Source organism: Leopardus geoffroyi, chromosome D4 (assembly GCF_018350155.1).
Source record: "Leopardus geoffroyi isolate Oge1 chromosome D4, O.geoffroyi_Oge1_pat1.0, whole genome shotgun sequence".
In the NCBI taxonomy this organism is placed as follows: domain Eukaryota; kingdom Metazoa; phylum Chordata; class Mammalia; order Carnivora; family Felidae; genus Leopardus; species Leopardus geoffroyi.
In genome coordinates, this window is record NC_059342.1 from 34,094,549 (window position 1) to 34,114,956 (window position 20,408).

At 37.2% G+C, this 20,408-nt stretch overlaps 1 protein-coding gene across 48 annotated transcripts in view; it reads right to left on the minus strand.

Moving 5' to 3' along the window:
- The window catches only part of PTPRD (protein tyrosine phosphatase receptor type D), a 2,239,943-nt gene that overhangs the window by 141,158 nt on the left and 2,078,377 nt on the right, over nt 1-20,408 (minus strand). For all 48 annotated transcript variants that reach the window (XM_045470157.1, XM_045470168.1, XM_045470171.1 and 45 more), the window contains 2 exons: nt 6,609-6,699; nt 992-1,201 (listed from right to left, as the gene is read on the minus strand). In XM_045470157.1, coding sequence (XP_045326113.1) covers nt 992-1,201; nt 6,609-6,699 — 301 coding nt within the window. The remainder of the gene's footprint in view (nt 1-991; nt 1,202-6,608; nt 6,700-20,408) is intronic.

Here is a 20,408-nt window from a genome sequence, read left to right on the forward strand (position 1 = left end):
CTGCCTTTGTGTTTTGATTTTCCAAGGGGGAATTCCTTCAGCCATTTGAAGAGAAGCCCCATTGCATGTGCTAACACCTGATGTGCAGAAATCTTTGATATATCTCACGCTTCTTATATATGGGAAGTGACTGGCTCCACTGAGCTACCACGCCTGTCAGTTTTAGGCCCTTGTTAGAAAGACACCATTAGAATATGTATATTAAATGTTAATGTGAACCTGCCACTTCAAAATCCACCCTCCCTTCACATCTACAATTTCTCTTCCTATCTCTTCTTCTCTCTCCTCTTTTTTTTTTAACATTCACAGCAACTGAAGCATAAAACAACATAAGAGCAAGATGAATTACATAAAAGAAGACAACTCATTATTTAGAGTACCTTAGGAATTGTCTGTTTCATTGAATTATTTTCTAACATTCTTGGCTTTTCCCTGATAAAGTCATTGGTAAATTGCTCTAATTAAAGAAGCTGCCTTGTCTTTTCCTAGACAGACCTTCCCTGTGAATCCAGGGAGAGATTATGGGTTCACTGGCAGTTATAGGAGAATAAAATATAATCACCCTCAATCAATATTGACATAATATGTCCAATACCTGGAAATATATAGTATGTTTAACTGTGGAACTTGGTCATTCCTCTTGCAATCAAATGAACTGAGATGAGGAAGGAGACTTTGAGCAGTTAAGGCTATCACGCTCCTAGCTATATGTGTCACCCTCACGGTTTCAAGAACCATGTCCTATCAATTCATTACTTCATATACCCAAAGTCCAGCTAAATTCCATGTCATTAGAGACACAGCCTTGTTTATAACAAAATCCCAAGCAGATTATTCAGCAATGTTTAAAGAGTAAGCAGCCTGTTGCTCCATTTAAGTTAATAATAGCTCATGAGAATTAGGACAGATATATCTATATATCCCCCAAACAGACATATTCTGGTGAAAATATACAAGAGTACTGAAGGAGATGCCAGCATAATTAACTTACAGACTCTGCATGTTCCATCACAGCTAACACAAAGAAGACATATTCTTGACCACTTTGGAGTTGCTTGTTTGTAAATCCACCATAATGTTTGTCATCCCCCAGGGTGAACTCAGTGGGAAGGACATCAAAGTGAGCAGCAATATATGGCTTTAATTCAACTTCTCTCCCATAACGGATGCTTCTGCGTTTCCTAGATATCTCTTTAAGCAGCTTAAGGAAAAAAAGTGGGAAACAGAAAAAGAAATGTAAACAACAATAACCTAAGACTGTTTAATGGGAGAAATTAATTCAGGACTGAGAACAACTCAAATACAATTTGTCCACATTTCATGTACCATGTCAGCATCACTAACTCTCAGCTCTATCTTTCAAATGTTTGTCTTGTTGTTAAAGTAAGGTGTTAGATTGCTATTGCAAAACACGAGCTATACACACAGGAAAATGAAACCTCATATCACTGTCCACCCTAATGGAATCTTCTCAAAGGGCAACGGTGTCTCAGTGAAAAAAAAAAAAAGCTTGATTCACAAAAGCCTGTGAATACCGGCTTTATTTGTTGTTATTTATTAAACAAATAGTAACCTCAGATAAAGCCATCAAATATGATCAATTTTTGGAGAAGTTAGTACCATTTTAGGTTGTTTTGAGTAATGAGATCATTTATATGATACAAATTCCCTCAAATCAGTAGAAATAGAATCCAATGACCAAGTTTTAACTAACATATTAAATAGACACTGTCACTCATTTAACAATTTTTGGCTTGACGGCTTCTTGAATATGTATTTGGGTTACAATTCCTCACATTTATCATGACATTAACTTTTCTGGGGCTGATAGCTCCCTGGGGAGGTTGAATTATCCCCCTAGGTGATATAGGCAGGGTAGATAAGCATTGTTTAGTGTTACCCTGAAGAAAACACACACATGCACACAAAAATCTTTCATGTATCTCTAAAAGAAAAAAAAAAACAAAAGGAGAAATCATGTTTTGATATTCCTATTTTGCATTCACCCTTTTATTAGCAACTCATGTTAATGATATTTTATGACATTTTTGACAAGTGATGTTGAAGTTAGCTTTGTCTTCTTCTATTGAATATTGGTATTTCACAGGGCTTAATGGGGAAAAATGTTTACAGCAGTCTGCGATGCCTTTTTGGAATGAAACTTGTCTTCAGCTTAATAAATAAAATTAAGATACTAATGTAAACATCATGGCAAAATTATTTGCTACTCTTGTTTTCATAAATGGAAATGGTAAAGAAAAAAAAAAAAAAACAAAGTAGTGATATCTGCTTAGCAAAAGGAGACCCTGGCACTTTCAAGGCCAGGCTTCTGTGATAATAATATTTGCAGACTCCACACATGGCAAACATCAAATCCTTATATTAGAAACCTGATGGTTCCCTACATAAGATTTGTAAATGTGCTCAGCTGGTCAACATGTAACTTAAACATGTGAACACTCTTGGTTATATAGATAATCGGTGCCAATGTTATTTTTGAATTTAAGTTATTATGCTCTAATTAATTTTCTTTAAATTTGAGTTTATTTTATTTTTTTTTTAATTTTTTTTTTCAACGTTTATTTATTTTTGGGACAGAGAGAGACAGAGCATGAACGGGGGAGGGGCAGAGAGAGAGGGAGACACAGAATTGGAAACAGGCTCCAGGCTCTGAGCCATCAGCCCACAGAACCTGACGCGGGGCTCGAACTCACGGACCGCGAGATCGTGACCTGGCTGAAGTCGGACGCTTAACCGACTGCGCCACCCAGGCGCCCCTAAATTTGAGTTTATTGATACAGTTAAAATTATGTGAAATGTAAGCTCTTTTATAAAAACCACAATGGACTGGGTGTCACCTGTGGGCAAATGTGGATTATCTGATGATAAATTCAGGTAGGCTGATCAATTATGCAACAATGAAGTAGTAATAAAACAAGGCCAAAAACTTAGTACTATCTTTCAATCCTGTGTCAAGTTTAGGTTTACTTATAATAATGCTAATGACAATGATAGCTAATATTTATTAAGCACTTAGTGCCAAGCACTGTTCTCAGAAGCCTAAATATTTATCAGTTAATTTGCTCCTTATAATAAACCTTATAAAGTAGGTTACTATTATATTCCCATTTTATAAATGAGGTAATTAAGGCATAACAGAAAGTGGCAATATATAATTTGATCAACTGGTGAAATAAAATGAAATTTCATGTAAAAGATTTTTTTCAACTATATTTTTGTTCACTTAATGGTTGCACAGTATCAAGAAAACACAAATGCAACATTTAAGCTAAATTGATAACCTAAATTGTTTTAACTCAGTCTATTCTTCAACGTATGCAACTTTTGTGAATCTGCTCTCATTAATGCAGATGAATATGTACTTAGATTTCCTTTACCTGGATTCTTTTAACATGTTATTTTTTAAAAATGCTAATGCCAAATATTTAATATACTGGAAGAGTCATTATGAAGGTTATTATTGCTATGCAATAAATGATGGACCATTACTTTAAGAAGGACAAATGTACCAGAAATGAGCAGAACAGCTTTTTGAAGTTGGTTAATCAGAAACATTTACCATCAGTTGTTTATGTGACTGTGTCCCCTCTTCCACTTCACTGATCAAACCCTACCATGATTTTATTCATATTTCAGGTATATGAAACTGTCATAATTCATCCGTATCACTGTCATCCCCATGAGTACCTTTTGTTAAGGTTTCTTTAGAAGACTTAGGGAAAGCACTTTAGAATAAAATATTTGGGTTTTTGGTGCTCCTTAGATCCAATGCAGCTATTCATTAAGGTCAAAACTGGAATATCAACTCTGCCCCTGTAGGTTGCTCTAATCTCTGCAGGACGCTTCCTGTGTTATTCTTTAAATTGGTCAAGTGTGCTCAGATGACACCAAAGTTGCCCAGTAGGTTGAAGTTATAACCACAAATGACCACATTATTTAGCAGCAAGCCTTTGAACTACAATGCAATGAAAAAATTATGATATATTATAAGTCCTGCCCTGAATAAAATATAACATATTTTATGAGTCATTCTGTCCAAAACTCAGTTTGACTATCAACGTCTGCTCTGCCCAGTCTGACCTTGACAACAGAAGTTCCAGTACGTGAATTTATTATGTGGAGATTATCCCCACACAAAGGATAAATGAGCTCAGAAGATAATATTGAGAGTCACTCTGTTTAGGAAGCCTCTTTCCATTTTTTATGGTCCTAGATGTGAGGCATACATGCAGAAATCCCCTTAGGCCACCTTTCGATTCAATGATACAGTTTCAATGATTTGAATTATAGGCCTTTCTAAAAAATCACTTGGTCAAATACATTTAAGAGAGGAACACTGCATTGTCAAAGCTGGCAGTACCAAGCTATAGATAAAATTACAACAATGCTTTTATTATCCATGATAGGGGGGAAAATGTCTGTAGGGATCAGAAACTGGATGAGTAAGCATAAAGTGAGGCCATAGCCTACTTTCATTTGTTCCCCTACACAATAGTTACAAAATGTATTGGAGGTAATTCCAGAAGATATATCAAGGGATTCAGTTTTTTATCAGAAATAATTTTCATTTTCCAGTCAATGCATATCTTATTTCTTCCACCATTAATTCTACAATGTGGTCTCAATTATATCAGTAAGAAAAGTGGGAAACAACCCATCCTGACCCCAAAATTTTGAATTAATAAATGTTCTTTATCAAACTATTATACAGATTAATGCACCACAACTTGTGGGATGATTAAAATGACCCTTTGTTATGGGAATCAGCAGCACAGACCCATAGAATTTAATTGCAGGAAAGTTCAATGTCATATAGCTCTATACTTTAATCCATTAGCATTGCTGTGCATTTTGGAGGTTAAAACCTGGCTATAAAAAGAGAATCAGCTTCCTATTACTAGCAAATGGTTCTGCTTCTAAGGAAAGCTTATTACTTAAAAGTATTTGACATCATTTTTGGATTGGATCTTAATTCCTTTTTTTTTTTAAACAGGAAGAAACATTCATAGATTGTACAAGTTACGTCTGCATTTTAAATCCAATTCCAATTGAATTCAGTAATTTATTAAAAAGCTGATTAAAATAATAAGTAATAATAACAATAATATAGTAATAACAATCTCAAGATTAACTGATAGTTGCAAGTAGGTGCATGCCTTGTTCAAATGTTTAGAAAAGACCAACTGACATTTTGCATATGCAGATGGAGCAAGACTATTCCTCTAATATAGAAAAACAAATTTGTTCCTTCCTTACCAACAACAAAAAAATATATAACGTAAATTACTTGACATTATTGAAATGGTATCTCATTTTACACCCCTCCAATGTTTATCTAATCATTAAGCAGTGACATAAAAGCATAGTCCTAACCTTGAACTCATCTCCCGTTCTGAACTTGATCAAATTTAATTCAGATAAATGAAGTCGGTGATGATGAACCATATGTCTAGAGAGGACATATGTCTGCCAAAAGAAGTTAACAGCCTTTATCTGTCAGATCACAGTCTCCTCAGTGCTGACATGTATGAAATAAACACCACTTCCCTGTAATGCAGCTAAGAAATTTCTGCTTTCTCTTGCTCTGTTTGCACTAACTCAAGGTAGAGAAAATACCTGGAAATAACAAGTTTGGCTATAAGATGGGTCTATTGTAAATAAACCCAACAAATTAAAATCTTATATGTTCCCAAGTGGGGCCCTTTTAATTTGCCTTCTGAAGTGATTCAAACCAGCCTCATGTTAAAATAGCAGTCTTTTCCTGCATTTGACTGAATTGCAGCCATTAACGTGCTTGGCCCTCTACGAATATGGCCTAACACTTCTGATCACAGTTTTCCCATCTAAATAAAATAAGGTAATATTAGGTATGTAATAATTTCCAAAAAAAACCCCCAAAAACAAATGTTCTTTTTGCAAAAAGAGTACTAATTAAAATGTACCTACTGTTGTAAGATTTCAAAAATTAAAATCATACTATTTAGTGTTTGCTCTGTATTTTTGTTCTATATTTCTTGCTTGGCTCAAAATTTTATGATGTGTTTTGTTTGTCCCTGCAGTTAAATGCATTTTTGATTCTGAAATTCTACAAAATATAGAATAAGGCAAACATGTGCTAACCAGCACAATTCTGTGAGAAACTGGTGAAGAACGCGTAGTAGGTCGAATGTTGAACTCTGGTGCAAATTGCGACTTAGCATTTGTAATAGCTTCAGCTACTACTATACTAATGAAGCAGACCTTGGAATTGATAACGATGATGATTAAGTCTTTGCTGACAATTCACTTCACCTTTTACACCTTGCATCATGTTTTACAAGGGGCAAGGGGCAAAATATTAAAGCCAACAAAGATTAGACAGGTAGTAAGTTTATTTCAGCTAAATGTCTTTTAATTAAAGCAAAATGTTCTTTCCTGGGATCGCTGGAGGTTATCAGACCCATAGCACTGAACCTTCCAGCCAACCAGCTGACCAGCCAGCCATACAAAAGTCAGCACCTGGATTAGACTTGCTTCCATATAGAGGAAGAGGATGTTTAATAAATTAAATAACTAATGAAGGACACAGCCAACAAACACATAGTTACCTCATCTAATTCCATTTCATCTGGACTCTCCCATGGCTTGATAAATTTCCCACGAGATTTCTTCAAAGGCACAATTATTATGTAGTAACCTCTGCACAAGAATGGGCAGACAAAAATAAGGTCAGTTCAAAGGGAAAAGAAAATGGATATGTCCTTAAATCTTCCATAGACTAGTGACTGAGAATGAAGGGAAATTATGGATATGGAGTGACTTGTCCATCAATGAGAAATAACCACCTGTTTGTTCAATTTTAAAAACAACATGGGTAGACATTTATGCATGACTTCAATGTTCTTGTATGGTACTATCACCATGGTTGACTACTCTTTATTAGGTATCATAAACAGAGCAGAAACAGTTTGTTAGGACCCTGGTGCGGACACATGCGAGGCTAGTATACTGAAATCCAGCATCACAAGCTGCTGAACCAAGTATTTTCTATGAATCTACAATTTATAAGAGGAATTGTTTTTAAAGAAAATGTATAATAAAAATTACTTTTAGTTCATACAAATGCCTAGATGATGATGACAATGATTTTGTTTATATAACCCTCAAATACTTTTTATTTGGCTGAGGAAAGCCAAAAAAGCATAAAATGCTTAAAAGCATAAAAATGACCCATAATTTCACAACAGTTATATAAGGATGTAATTGTTTTCTACCCATAAAATTGCAAACCTTAAGGTAAATACTGAAGAAATTTGGAGGCATCACTACTCGATGGCCCTCACAACAGATCTCAAAAAAAAAACATGTACAAGGAAGACAAAAGTAACTGACTACTCACATTAAGAATAGTCAACCAAAATTTAAGTAGTATGTAATGGTACCTGTTCACAAATAGATATGGGCTATTTGAAAAGTTGTTTTTTAATTTCCACAAAATGTGTACCTTGCTCTGGTATTCATGGTTAGTGACTCTGATTATACTGATCTCTGGCAGTAACCATACAAGAACATAGGTATGTAATAATAGCTAACACATCAATTATTTCCTACTACTCAAGTATTTCATCAAATGTATAATCTAGTTTTGACCTCTCAAAAATTGTATAAGGACAGGTAACAAACAAAAAGATAAATCCAGAGAGATTAAATTATGACCCAAGTGAAAACATTAAGGGGATACAAACCTATATATATCTTAACCTTGGCAATAGTCTGGCTCTTTGTTTCATTTACTTTGTATTATAAAGTACTTTTTAATGACTCCATTATTTTGTGGAGATTCTTTGTGAAAATTAACATGCACACACACTTTTATTTTTTTATTTTAAAAAATGTATTTATTTTTAGAGAGAAAGAGAGCACACAAACAAGGGAGAGGCTGAGAGAGAGGGAGAAAGAGAATCCTAAGCAGGCTCCACACTGTCAGTGCAGAGCCTGACATGGGGCTCGATCCCACAAACTGTGAGATTATGACCTGAGCCGAAACTGAGAGTTTGATGCTTAACCGACTGAGCCACCCAGGTGCAGCTATACACACACACACTTTTAGAAGAGAAGGCTGCCACACAGAGAAAGGGACTGCAGGATAGGCACTACCAGCCTTGCATTACATTATATCACAGAGACCAACAGTATGCTCAGGAAGGCCTCTTTCTACTTGTATCAAAACAAAACCTGCAATAAACTCCGTAAAACCCTGTGATAACTCTGTTTCCGTAAACACAGGCTAGGGCTGCACTGTCCAACAGGGTAGCTACTAGCCCTCTGTGGCTATCGAGTACCTGAAACATGGCTAATCTGAGCTGAAATGTGTTCAAAGTGTAAAAGACATGGGATTTTGAAGATTTAGTGTGAAAAATAAATGTAAAATATCACAGCAATAAAATTTTAATAGTGACCGTATGTTAAATTATAATATTCTTGACATGTTATGTAAATAAAATATGTTATTAAAATTATTTTTACCCATTTCTTTGTATTTTTTGCTATAGTTGCTAGAAGATTTAAAATTTCAGGTGTGGCTTTCATAATACTGAACGGTGCTATTTTAGAGTGTTTTGGTAAAGAATGTGGCATCTGGAATATCTGGCCCAGAATTTAAGCTCTGTCACTAATTTGCTGTGTGATCTTGAGCTGATCATTTAACATCCCTGAATCTCAATTGTATACTCTGAAAAAGGAGAGCCCAGTATGTGGTATGGCACCAAGCTGATGCAAGCTGCTATTGTTAGTATGGACCATCATGGTGGGAGAGATGCATCTGAAGGATGTTATTCAGTGGAACTCAGTGACGTTCCCTGAGACGCAAGTTAAAGAACTTGTCGTTTTTTTCTCTCCCTAATCAAGAATTCAGGTCACATCAGACAACTATGGTGCTCTCAGCAACTCATCAGCAGTCTCCCAGAATCACATCACCTAGACAATCATTTTCTTTCCTACCAATAATCGTGATGATCCAGGAGGGGGAGAAGGAAGAGCTGGAGTGTAAGAGAAGCCAGTATCTTATATTTTATGATCCAGAGTAAGCTTCCTCCCCTTCCCATCCTCCCACCACCTGAAGGATTTGCCAAACAAGTTCATCATGTTAAATGAGCCTGGAGAAGAATGACAGGGGCTGCAAGTGAGCGTACAAAATCACACTGCAGATGTACTTGATAAACACACTCATTAGAGAACATCTTGCTTTTCAATACCAATTGCACTAAGTCAGGACAGTTTCCCTTCACCTAAAGTAATGATACTACACCTTATCAAAGAGTTCCCATTGTCGCCATTCAGAATCCTAAAAATCAAGGTTAAGATGATGCATTCCATTAATTGTTATCCTGCTTTCATACTTGAATTGCTATTCTCGTACACAAAAATAGAATCCGCTCTTTTCTTCTGCCAGTGTTATCCCAACTATGTGTTTAACCTGGGGCTGGGATAAGAAGTGAAGAGCCTCCCCTATAGCAAGTAATTAACAGTGTGGCTGGATATGCATGGACTTTTCTGTCTTCTGATGTCCAAAGCGTTCACCTAGAGCAGTAAAGGTGGAATAAATTGAAATAAATGTGGCCTAGGGAGTTTGGAACTTCATATTATAAGAAAGTCTTGCCTGGGACTAAATCCACACATTTCAGCTGTGTTCTCTGCAACCATGGCTTTGTAAACACCCATATGTCTTTGCCTTGCCTGAAACCTGGTTTTCCCCTGACAATCCTGCTTCCCTCGCAGGCTTCTCATGTGGTGGCCGTTTATTCATGCTCCTCTTCCACCCATGAACCTCAGATGTAGGGCCTAGGGTTTCCCTCCTGGCTCACTGGTGCTTATTACAGGCATTTTCCCCTCCACTCTTTTTTTTTTTTTTTTTTTAATTTTTTTTTCAACGTTTATTTATTTTTGGGACAGAGAGAGACAGAGCATGAACGGGGGAGGGGCAGAGAGAGAGGGAGACACAGAATCAGAAACAGGCTCCAGGCTCTGAGCCATCAGCCCAGAGCCTGACGCGGGGCTCGAACTCACGGACCGCGAGATCGTGACCTGGCTGAAGTCGGACGCTCAACCGACTGCGCCACCCAGGCGCCCCTCCCCTCCACTCTTTAGCTAAAAAAAAAAAAAGCAAGTAAAAAGACAAGCGCTTTTTTTTTTTTTGAAGCTCATATATTTCAGCTACATTATGCTCTTCTCTCACTGATTTTTGCCATTTACAAAACTCTTCAGAATCCCCTTTCTTTCCCCTCTATTTCTTTTTTCTCTGTCCCCCTGACAGCCAGGCTCAATAGTCTTTCTTCTCTCCCATGTTCTGCCATCATCCTGGGTGATTTCAAGCTCCAAAGGGCTGACCCATGCACCACCCAGGGTTCTCAGACCTTTGACTCTTTTTCTCCAGAACCCACATCTTCCACTCTATATTAGCTAAAACCTGCAATTGCTCTTGTCTGTGCCTAAACCCAAGGAGCAGCATACAGCTTGAGAAATAATTCACAGGGAGAATGATTCCATAAATTCATATTCAGCAAACTCAGGCTTTCAGTGCTGCCTGGCCATTCCACCCAAACCCCTCTAATAGCCTCGTCCTATTATTTTGTACAAGGTCTTTAAACTTTCTCCCTTGGCCTCAAACCTTTGACATTCTTACCTCCCCACTAGAAGATGGTCTTATATCTAAATAAAGAGAAAATATAAACATTCAGACTAAAATTCTCTCATCTTCCATGTACCGAACTACAAGGCTACCCGCATCTGACCGTAAACCATAATCTGTCCTTTGGGCACAGTAGATGGCATAGCTCCATTTGTTAAGACCAATCACTTTCTTGAATTGGTTCCCATTTTCCAGTGTCTTAGAAAGTTGACTATATGTTGTACCCCTTCTCTCTCTCGTGTATCAACTTCTCCCTGCCTTTTGGATTCCATTGGCTTCCAACCCTGTATAAATAGCTGCCATTGAAAAAACAAACCAACCACATTCCACTCTAGTCAACTCTCTTGCTGTCCTACCCTCACTGCCCAAATTCTGAGGAGACCTGTGTTCTCCATTACCTTGTCTTCCATTCAGTCTCCAGCCAACTGTATTCTAGCTCCTGACTCATTAGCCTATCTCATTGTCCATATTGTCCAAGTCAGGGTCCTCAGTGACCTTGGTAGAACTGCATCAAAAGGAGAGTTCTTAACTTTTGTCCTAGGTGGTCTCTTAGCAGAATCTGTAAATGTTAACAAGACCCTCCATGAAACCTCAGCCATTTCTCTGTATCCAGCTCTCCTGGTTTTCTGCTTACATCTCTCACCACATTAACCTTATTTCCTCAACAGGATTTATTATCCACTACCCAGCTTATTAAATAATGGAATCCTTCAAGATCTAGTCAAGGATTTCTCTTTACTCCCCTTCTTCCTACATGTCTCATTCTAGCTCAGTGCATCAGTTATGACCTAGATGCAAATTATCTGCAGATTCTTCTCTTCATCTCAGAATGCTCCTCTGACTCCACAGGTTTATCCAATTCCAACTCCATGTCTCCATTTCTATGTCACAAAACTCCCTCAAATTTACTGGGGTTAAAACAAAACAAAGAATATATCTCCAAAATAAACCTTCTACCATTGCATCACACGCCATTTGCTATAACCCTAGGTGTTATCATTGACAATTTGCTTTAACGCTTTCCATCTCTCATATTCAATATGCCACCAAGTCCTATTACTTCCATACTCTATCTATAGTACATTCAATTCTTCCTATCTCTGCAGCCACCATTCCAGCCTCCTATCATTGTCTCATGCTTGGATTACTATCTTGGTCTCCTGACTTTCTTTCGTCTTTGAATTTAACCCCCTTTAGTCCAGACTCTGAAATTTATACTTTGCAATAGACAACTGATTGTACCACTACTATTTTTAAAACATTCCAATGGATTCTCATTGATCTTAGGATAAAGGCCACACAGTATTACAAGACTCAGCTGAATCTTGACTAAATACATCTCTCCACACCCTCTGAGTTAAACCCTGATTCAGTTTCTTGAACTTACTCTGGTCTATTCTGTTGTGAAACCCTTGATCATTCTTGATCACTGATCTAGGAAAACAGAATTGCCTAGAACCTTCTGTCACTTACACAAGTCCAAAGTTAACTCCTCTCTTTCTTCAAATAGCAATTTACTTTTTATTTTCTAATAAAAACCTTTTCTGACCTCTCTGATTAGATGATTAGATCAATTACCCTATTGTATTTCTTATACTATTTAAGACATGTATATTAGAAATGTATTGGGGCGCCTGGGTCGCTCTGTTGGTTGGGCATCCAACTTCGGCTCAGGTCATGATCTCGCAGTTCGTGGGTTCGAGCCCCGCGTCGGGCTCTGTGCTGACAGCTCAGAGCCTGGAGCCTGCTTCGGATTCTGTGTCTCCCTCTCTCTCTGACCCTCCCCCGTTCATGCTCTGTGTCTCTCTGTCTCAAAATAAATAAAAGTTAAAAAAAATTTTTTTTTAAAAAGAAATGTATTGCTAAAGCAAATGTACATATAACCTCCCTGAAATGTTTTTCATCTTTGCCATTTTATCACTAATTTCTTTTGCCACTGAAAAGTGTAAGTGGGTGGGATAGGTGGCTCTTGGGAACTTATATGTCTCTAAATCAGCCAGTCAAACACATTCGGAGCCCTTCTCTTCCATTAGAACTTCCAACGCTCAGGGCACCTGAGTGCTCAGTTGGTTAAGCCTCTGACTCTGGATCTCAGCTCAGGCCGTGATGGTTAGTAAGATCAAGCCCCATGCCAGGCTCCATGCAGACAGCGTAGAGACACTTGGGATCCTCTCTTTCCCTCTCTCTCTGTCCCATTCCACTCACATGCTCTCTTTATCTCTCTCTCAAAATAAATAAACTTTAAAAACAAAACAACAAAAAAAGAACTTCCAACTCTCAATCTCAATACATCATTTTTTCCTTTCTCCAAACCAGCAATGACATAGCCAAATGCTGTTTATAGAAAATAGTTCTTACTGCAAAAGTTTTTTTTTTTTTCTTCACCAATGTAGTAGTGATCCTTGTTCTAATCTCATGGGATAATAAGGGGGAAAAGATGATTCAGATAGGAGAAGTGAAATGGAGAGCTAAGATGTACCCTGCAAATTCAAATCAAGCAAATCATATGATCTGAAAGAACCTGCTTGAAATGGAAAAAAAAAATTTGGATATAGATCAGCTTATTATATATGGATAAAATTAAAGTTTATACTATGTTTTGCCAATTTAAGTCAAGCTTGGAGGTGTAAGCTCAAAACACATTTTTTTGGACATAGACTTTAAGTATTAAACTAGTAGAAAAATAAATAACTTCAGAATCAATATATCTGCAAATGCCCTGATCACTTATAAAGTAAGCTGTGTTTTCCCAGTATATTAGATTTAATTAGATAAGTTAAATCTAACCTTCAGAATTTTAATTATATTAAGTAAAGTTTTACTAATTTTATTTAATATGTTATCACCAAGGGGCCCAGCTCCATATAATTATTTGGGAACGCAAGCTCTGTTCTTTGTGGCAGTCCCACTTCAAATTCAGCCAGGCTTTTTTTATTAGCAGAATATATTAGCATTCTCAAACTCATTATTTAACTAGGAGGTCAAAATCTGTCTCAGAATTTAATGATGAATGTCATTCCTTAAATAATTATGTATATATATATATATATATATATATATATACATACATACACACATATGTATGTGCATACGTATATGTATAATTTACCATGGTTATTTGGGCATATATTGTTTAAATCAAATTAATTTACCATAGAGAAACCAAAGCAGGTTGAATGATCTTTCCAGACTCTATGTTTAAATTAAGGTTTTCAATCATTTCAGCTAGTTGTCAGACAATTTAAAGTTCCTTAATTACCTCAAGCCTCATTTTCCTTTTTTGTAAAATGGTGGAAGATAATGCTGACCTCTGGGAAGCCTCTCCCTTTACCTTTCATCTAAATTGTCATGGCAAACTACTGATTTTATTGTTCCATAACACACATTTCCATTATCTATGACCAGGCACATGTGTCTGGTTCTAAGCTTTGTGTCTGGTTCTAAGCTTTGTGTCTGGTTTGTCCTTGAGTTCTTAATTATTTATCAATTGCCTTAGGGGGAAAAAATGTCCTGGTCTGACCAATAAATTCTATGTGCATGGTTCAACATGTGGGCTTGGAGCTAGACTGCCTGGGTTCAAATCTTTCCTCGCTGTTTATGCTCTTATGTGGCCAGGGCAAGTTAGTAAACCTCATAACTTCCTCAGCTATAAAAAGAGAAGCAGCCTTCTTGTGAAGATTCCACCAGTTAATGTGTGTAGTGCCCTTGCACAGCAACTATCAAGCCCCCTGTCACTTTTATAACTGTTTTTAGTATCAACTTTATGATTGTGGCCAGGGGACTTAGTATCCCTAAGCTTCACTTTACTCACCTGTAAATGAGGAGAATACCTACCTCACAGGGTTTTGTGACTTAAAGAAAACATTCAAATGTCTTTGGTAAACTGCAAAGCACTATACACATTTAAGTCTTTACCACTGCAGTTGACAACTGTGTAATAAATTATTTTTCATTAAATATTAAACAGACTATAATATAAATACATTAAACTAGTAATGGTGTACATGTTTTATGAAGCACCTTTATAAGCCATGCTTCCAAAAATATCTTCTTTAGAAGAAGAAAAAGTAGGCCAACCTGAAAGCCAAATTAGTAAGACCAAAGACATTTAACATTTCATAAAATGCTTTTATTTGTTTCTGTTTTTCATAAATATAAAATGATTACTATGAAACTAACTTACATTCAGTAACTTCTGGCAGCTTATGTCTTAGTGAAATTTGTGTGGTACATTTTCCCTTACCATCCAGAGTACAATCCTTCTCTATAAAGTCAGTGAAGTTCCCTTTGTCACTACAACTTGCTTCAGGAGAATGATGGAGTTGCTGGATTTTTGACTGGCATTCTGCCCCCTAAGCATCTATCCAAGTAGAAGGTTGAAACACCTCAGACTCTTGGTATCAGAACCTGCAGGACCTACAGGTCTATTTCATAAGAAATTTAGCCTTTCCCTGAGGGAGCTCCCCACTTCTCCAGGCAAAAACCAAGTAAGAAAGAATGCAGGGGCAATGAGCCACAACTGTGTTATATTTACAAGAGACAGATTTGTTTCTGGGTGGTGAGAAGTTGGGGGTAGGGATCAAGACTTCCAAGTGAGGTTGGCCAGAAATGAGAAAATCATGGTTTCTGTTGATAAAACAGTCTTTCAATCACCAAAACTGCATTTCACCAGAAAACAAATTGGAAGTATTTTTCTAAATAACTTTCACCTAAATGAAAGTTAGAACCCCAGCCCACAGCTCTGGAATCAATCCTGTTTCCTCGTCTCATATCTCCCATGGCATACTGAACAAAAAGCCACATTCCTTTCTCATTGCATAACTTGCCAACTGCTGCAAGCAGCACAGCATGGCACACAGCTGCCTGTGATAATGGGCTGTGCCACATGAACACTGGACGGGTACCTGTGTTATCCTTTGAAAAAATCCAATGTGTGTAGGTTGTTCAGCGTTGTTGTTTGCTTGTTTGTTTTTCTAACAGGAGATTTGCGTTTGATTTCTTGTTGTTCTGACACTTTCCCCACACTTTCCTAGTTTGTCTTTTGCTCTTTTTCCCAGAGAAACTAGAATATATTTCTGGGAATCTTTAATTCATTTCTAGAACACATCCCCACCCCCAAATCATTTTCTTTCTTTTTATGTATCATAATTGTCTCTTCTCTTTGTTACCAAAGTTTTATCTGTTTTCCCCAACTCCCATTTCAAATATAGGAGGAGGAAGTATATAAATTAAACAGAGAGAAAATTTGAAGCTAAAGAAAAGCAGTGAAAGACAGACTATATTCTGCAATATTCTCAACTCATTCAGAAATTGGAAAATGAACCAGAGATCTACCATCAAAGGACAAAAATACCATTTCTCAATAACGTCTAACACAATCTTCCAAGCCAATTTGGTAAACAGCCACTAGAGTTTTTTTTTTTTTTTTTTAAGTCTTGCAAACTAATAACAAATACTACAAATTATACTATACTATTTTCATCTTTCAATTGCTCTTTCCCTGAATAGACAGTTCATGTTTTTGAATGGATCAAATTAATACTCTGTATCTTCCCCCTGTTCTTTCATTGTTTGCAACTATTTTACCTTTTCTAAATCTTTCCCATCCTCCAGGACTCAGATTAAATACCAGGTCCTTCTAGATGTCTCCCCTGATACCCAAGTTGGGCTGGAACTCTGGCAATACTGACTCTATTATATTCAGATGATTTTTTAAAAATCTGTTCTGCCATATTATCTCAGTCATGTTTCTGTTTTCCAGACCTGGCACTGGCAATACACTATGTATAGAATACATGTTTGTTGGATGCATATGGGATGTTTTAGTGGATGGGTAAGAGGTGGACAAATGACAAGTGCTTGTCTTTCTCTTGCTTCTGCAGTGTCACATATGCTGTCTTCTGCCTGAAACAGTGTCTCCTCAACCCCACTCCCATGGACCGAATAGGCTCTTGTCATTCTTTAAGCCTCAGTTTCAATGTCACTTTCTCTGGGAACCTTCCCTGAGATACTAACCTGGGGTTGGGGGCTCCTCCTTTGGCCTCCCTGATCCATCTCATCTTGGTATCCTAAAACTCCACTTTAACTGACTCTACTTGCCCAAATTCCCCAATTAACTATGTTTTGCCAGAGCAGTGAGAAAGTCAGCATTATCTCTCCTAAATCCCTGAAACATTGCCTGGCACAAGGGTGGGAGATTTTTAAAAAATCCATAGATTAAACATAATCTCACTTTCATATTCAATTTTGTTGAGATAAAAATTACACTTATATTCCATTCTCATTTCCAGTTTTCTGAATGATAGAAAAAGAAGGGTGGATGAAAAACAGGAGATCTTATTTCTCAGTGAATTTATTTTAGTCATAATCATTTAGAACATCCACCATCTGGTTGAAATCCTTCAATTATTTCACCAAATAAATAAGAACAAAAAGTTTCCTTTGGAAGAATTGGTTTTAGCTAAGTCTAAAGTAGCCAATTATTAGATTTTCCTAAATTTCAACCATGGCTGTACATTAAAAACTTCTTGTATATAATTGTACTTTTTTTTAATATATGAAATTTATTGTCAAATTGGTTTCCATACAACACCCAGTGCTCATCCCAAAAGGTGCCCTCCTCAATACCCATCACCCACCCTCCCCTCCCTCCCACCCCCCATCAACCCTCAGTTTGTTCTCAGTTTTTAACAGTCTCTTATGTTTTGGCTCTCTCCCACTCTAACCTCTTTTTTTTTTTTTCTTCCCTTTCCCCATGGGTTTCTGTTAAGTTTCTTAGGATCCACATAAGAGTGAAACCATGTGGTATCTGTCTTTCTCTGTATGGCTTATTTCACTTAGCATCACACTCTCCAGTTCCGTCCACGTTGCTACAAAAGGCCATATTTCATTCTTTCTCATTGCCACGTAGTACTCCATTGTGTATATAAACCACAATTTCTTTATCCATTCATCAGTTGATGGACATTTAGGCTCTTTCCATAATTTGGCTATTGTTGAGAGTGCTGCTATAAACATTGGGGTACAAGTGCCCCTATGCATCAGCACTCCTGTATCCCTTGGATAAATTCATAGCAGTGCTATTGCTGGGTCATAGGGTAGGTCTATTTTTAATTTTCTGAGGAACCTCCACACTGCTTTCCAGAGCGGCTGCACCAATTTGCATTCCCACCAACAGTGCAAGAGGGTTCCCGTTTCTCCACATCCTCTCCAGCATCTATAGTCTCCTGATTTGTTCATTTTGGCCACTCTGACTGGCGTGAGGTGATATCTGAGTGTGGTTTTGATTTGTATTTCCCTGATAAGGAGCGACGTTGAACATCTTTTCATGTGCCTGTTGGCCATCCGGATGTCTTCTTTAGAGAAGTGTCTTTTCATGTTTTCTGCCCATTTCTTTACTGGGTTATTTGTTTTTCGGGTGTGGAGTTTGGTGAGCTCTTTATAGATTTTGGATACTAGCCCTTTGTCCGATATGTCATTTGCAAATATCTTTTCCCATTCCGTTGGCTGCCTTTTAGTTTTGTTGGTTGTTTCCTTTGCTGTGCAGAAGCTTTTTATCTTCATAAGGTCCCAGTTATTCACTTTTGCTTTTAATTCCCTTGCCTTTGCGGATGTGTCGAGTAAGAGATTGCTACGGCTGAGGTCAGAGAGGTCTTTTCCTGCTTTCTCCTCTAAGGTTTTGATGGTTTCCTGTCTCACATTCAGGTCCTTAATCCATTTTGAGTTTATTTTGGTGAATGGTGTGAGAAAGTGGTCTAGTTTCAACCTTCTGCATGTTGCTGTCCAGTTCTCCCAGCACCATTTGTTAAAGAGACTGTCTTTTTTCCATTGGATGTTCTTTCCTGCTTTGTCAAAGATGAGTTGGCCATATGTTTGTGGGTCTAGTTCTGGGGTTTCTATTCTATTCCATTGGTCTATATGTCTGTTTTTGTGCCAATACCATGCTGTCTTGATGATTACAGTTTTGTAGTAGAGGCTAAAGTCTGGGATTGTGATGCCTCCTGCTTTGGTCTTCTTCTTCAAAATTACTTTGGCTATTCGGGGCCTTTTGTGGTTCCATATGAATTTTAGGATGGCTTGTTCTAGTTTCGAGAAGAATGCTGGTGCAATTTTGATTGGGATTGCATTGAATGTGTAGATAGCTTTGGGTAGTATTGACATTTTGACAATATTTATTCTTCCAATCCATGAGCACAGAATGTCTTTCCATTTCTTTATATCTTCTTCAATTACCTTCATAAGCTTTCTATAGTTTTCAGCATACAGATCTTTTACATCTTTGGTTAGATTTACTCCTAGGTATTTTATGCTTCTTGGTGCAATTATGAATGGGATCAGTTTCTTTATTTTTCTTTCTGTTGCTTCATTGTTAGTGTATAAGAATGCAACTGATTTCTGTACATTGATTTTGTATCCTGCAACTTTGCTGATTTCATGTTTCAGTTCTAGCAGACTTTTGGTGGAGTCTATCGGATTTTCCATGTATAATATCATGTCATCTGCAAAAAGCGAAAGCTTGACTTCATCTTTGCCAATTTTGATGCCTTTGATTTCCTTTTGTTGTCTGATTGCTGATGCTAGAACCTCCAGCACTATGTTAAACAACAGCGGTGAAAGTGGGCATCCCTGTAGTGTTCCTGATCTCAGGGAAAAAGCTCTCAGTTTTTCCCCGTTGAGGATGATGTTAGCTGTGGGCTTTTCATAAATGGCTTTTATGATGTTTAAGTATGTTCCTTCTATCCCAACTTTCTCAAGGGTTTTTATTAAGAAAGGGTGCTGAATTTTGTCAAAGGCCTTTTCTGCATCGATTGACAGGATCATATGGTTCTTCTCTTCTTTTTTTGTTAATGTGATGTATCACGTTGATTGATTTGCAAATGTTGAACCAGCCCTGCATCCCAGGAATGAATCCCACTTGATCATGGTGAATAATTCTTTTTATATGCCGTTGAATTCGATTTGCTAGTATCGTATTGAGAATTTTTGCATCCATATTCATCAGGGATATTGGCCTGTAGTTCTCTTTTTTTACTGGGTCTCTGTCTGGTTTAGGAATCAAGGTAATACTGGCTTCCTAGAATGAGTCTGGAAGTTTTCCTTCCCTTTCTATTTCTTGGAATAGCTTGAGAAGGATAGGTATTATCTCTGCTTAAAACGTCTGGTAGAACTCCCCTGGGAAGCCATCTGGTCCTGGACTCTTATTTGTTGGGAGATTTTTGATAACTGATTCAATTTCGTCACTGGTTATGGGTCTGTTCAAGCTTTCCATTTCCTCCTGATTCAGTTTTGGAAGAGTGTGGGTGTTTAGGAATTTGTCCATTTCTTCCAGGTTGTCCAATTTGTTGGCGTATAAGTTTTCATAGTATTCCCTGATAATTGTTTGTATCTCTGAGGGATTGGTTGTAATATTTCCATTTTCATTCATGATTTTATCTATTTGGGTCACCTCCCTTTTCTTTTTGAGAAGCCTGGCTAGAGGTTTGTCAATTTTGTTTATTTTTTCAAAAAAACCAACTCTTACTTTCGTTGATCTGCTCTACAGTTTTTTTAGATTCTATATTGTTTATTTCTGCTCTGATCTTTATTATTTCTCTCCTTCTGCTGGATTTAGGCTGCCTTTGCTGTTCTGCTTCTATTTCCTTTAGGTGTGCTGTTAGATTTTGTATTTGGGATTTTTCTTGTTTCTTGAGATAGGCCTGGATTGCAATGTATTTTCCTCTCA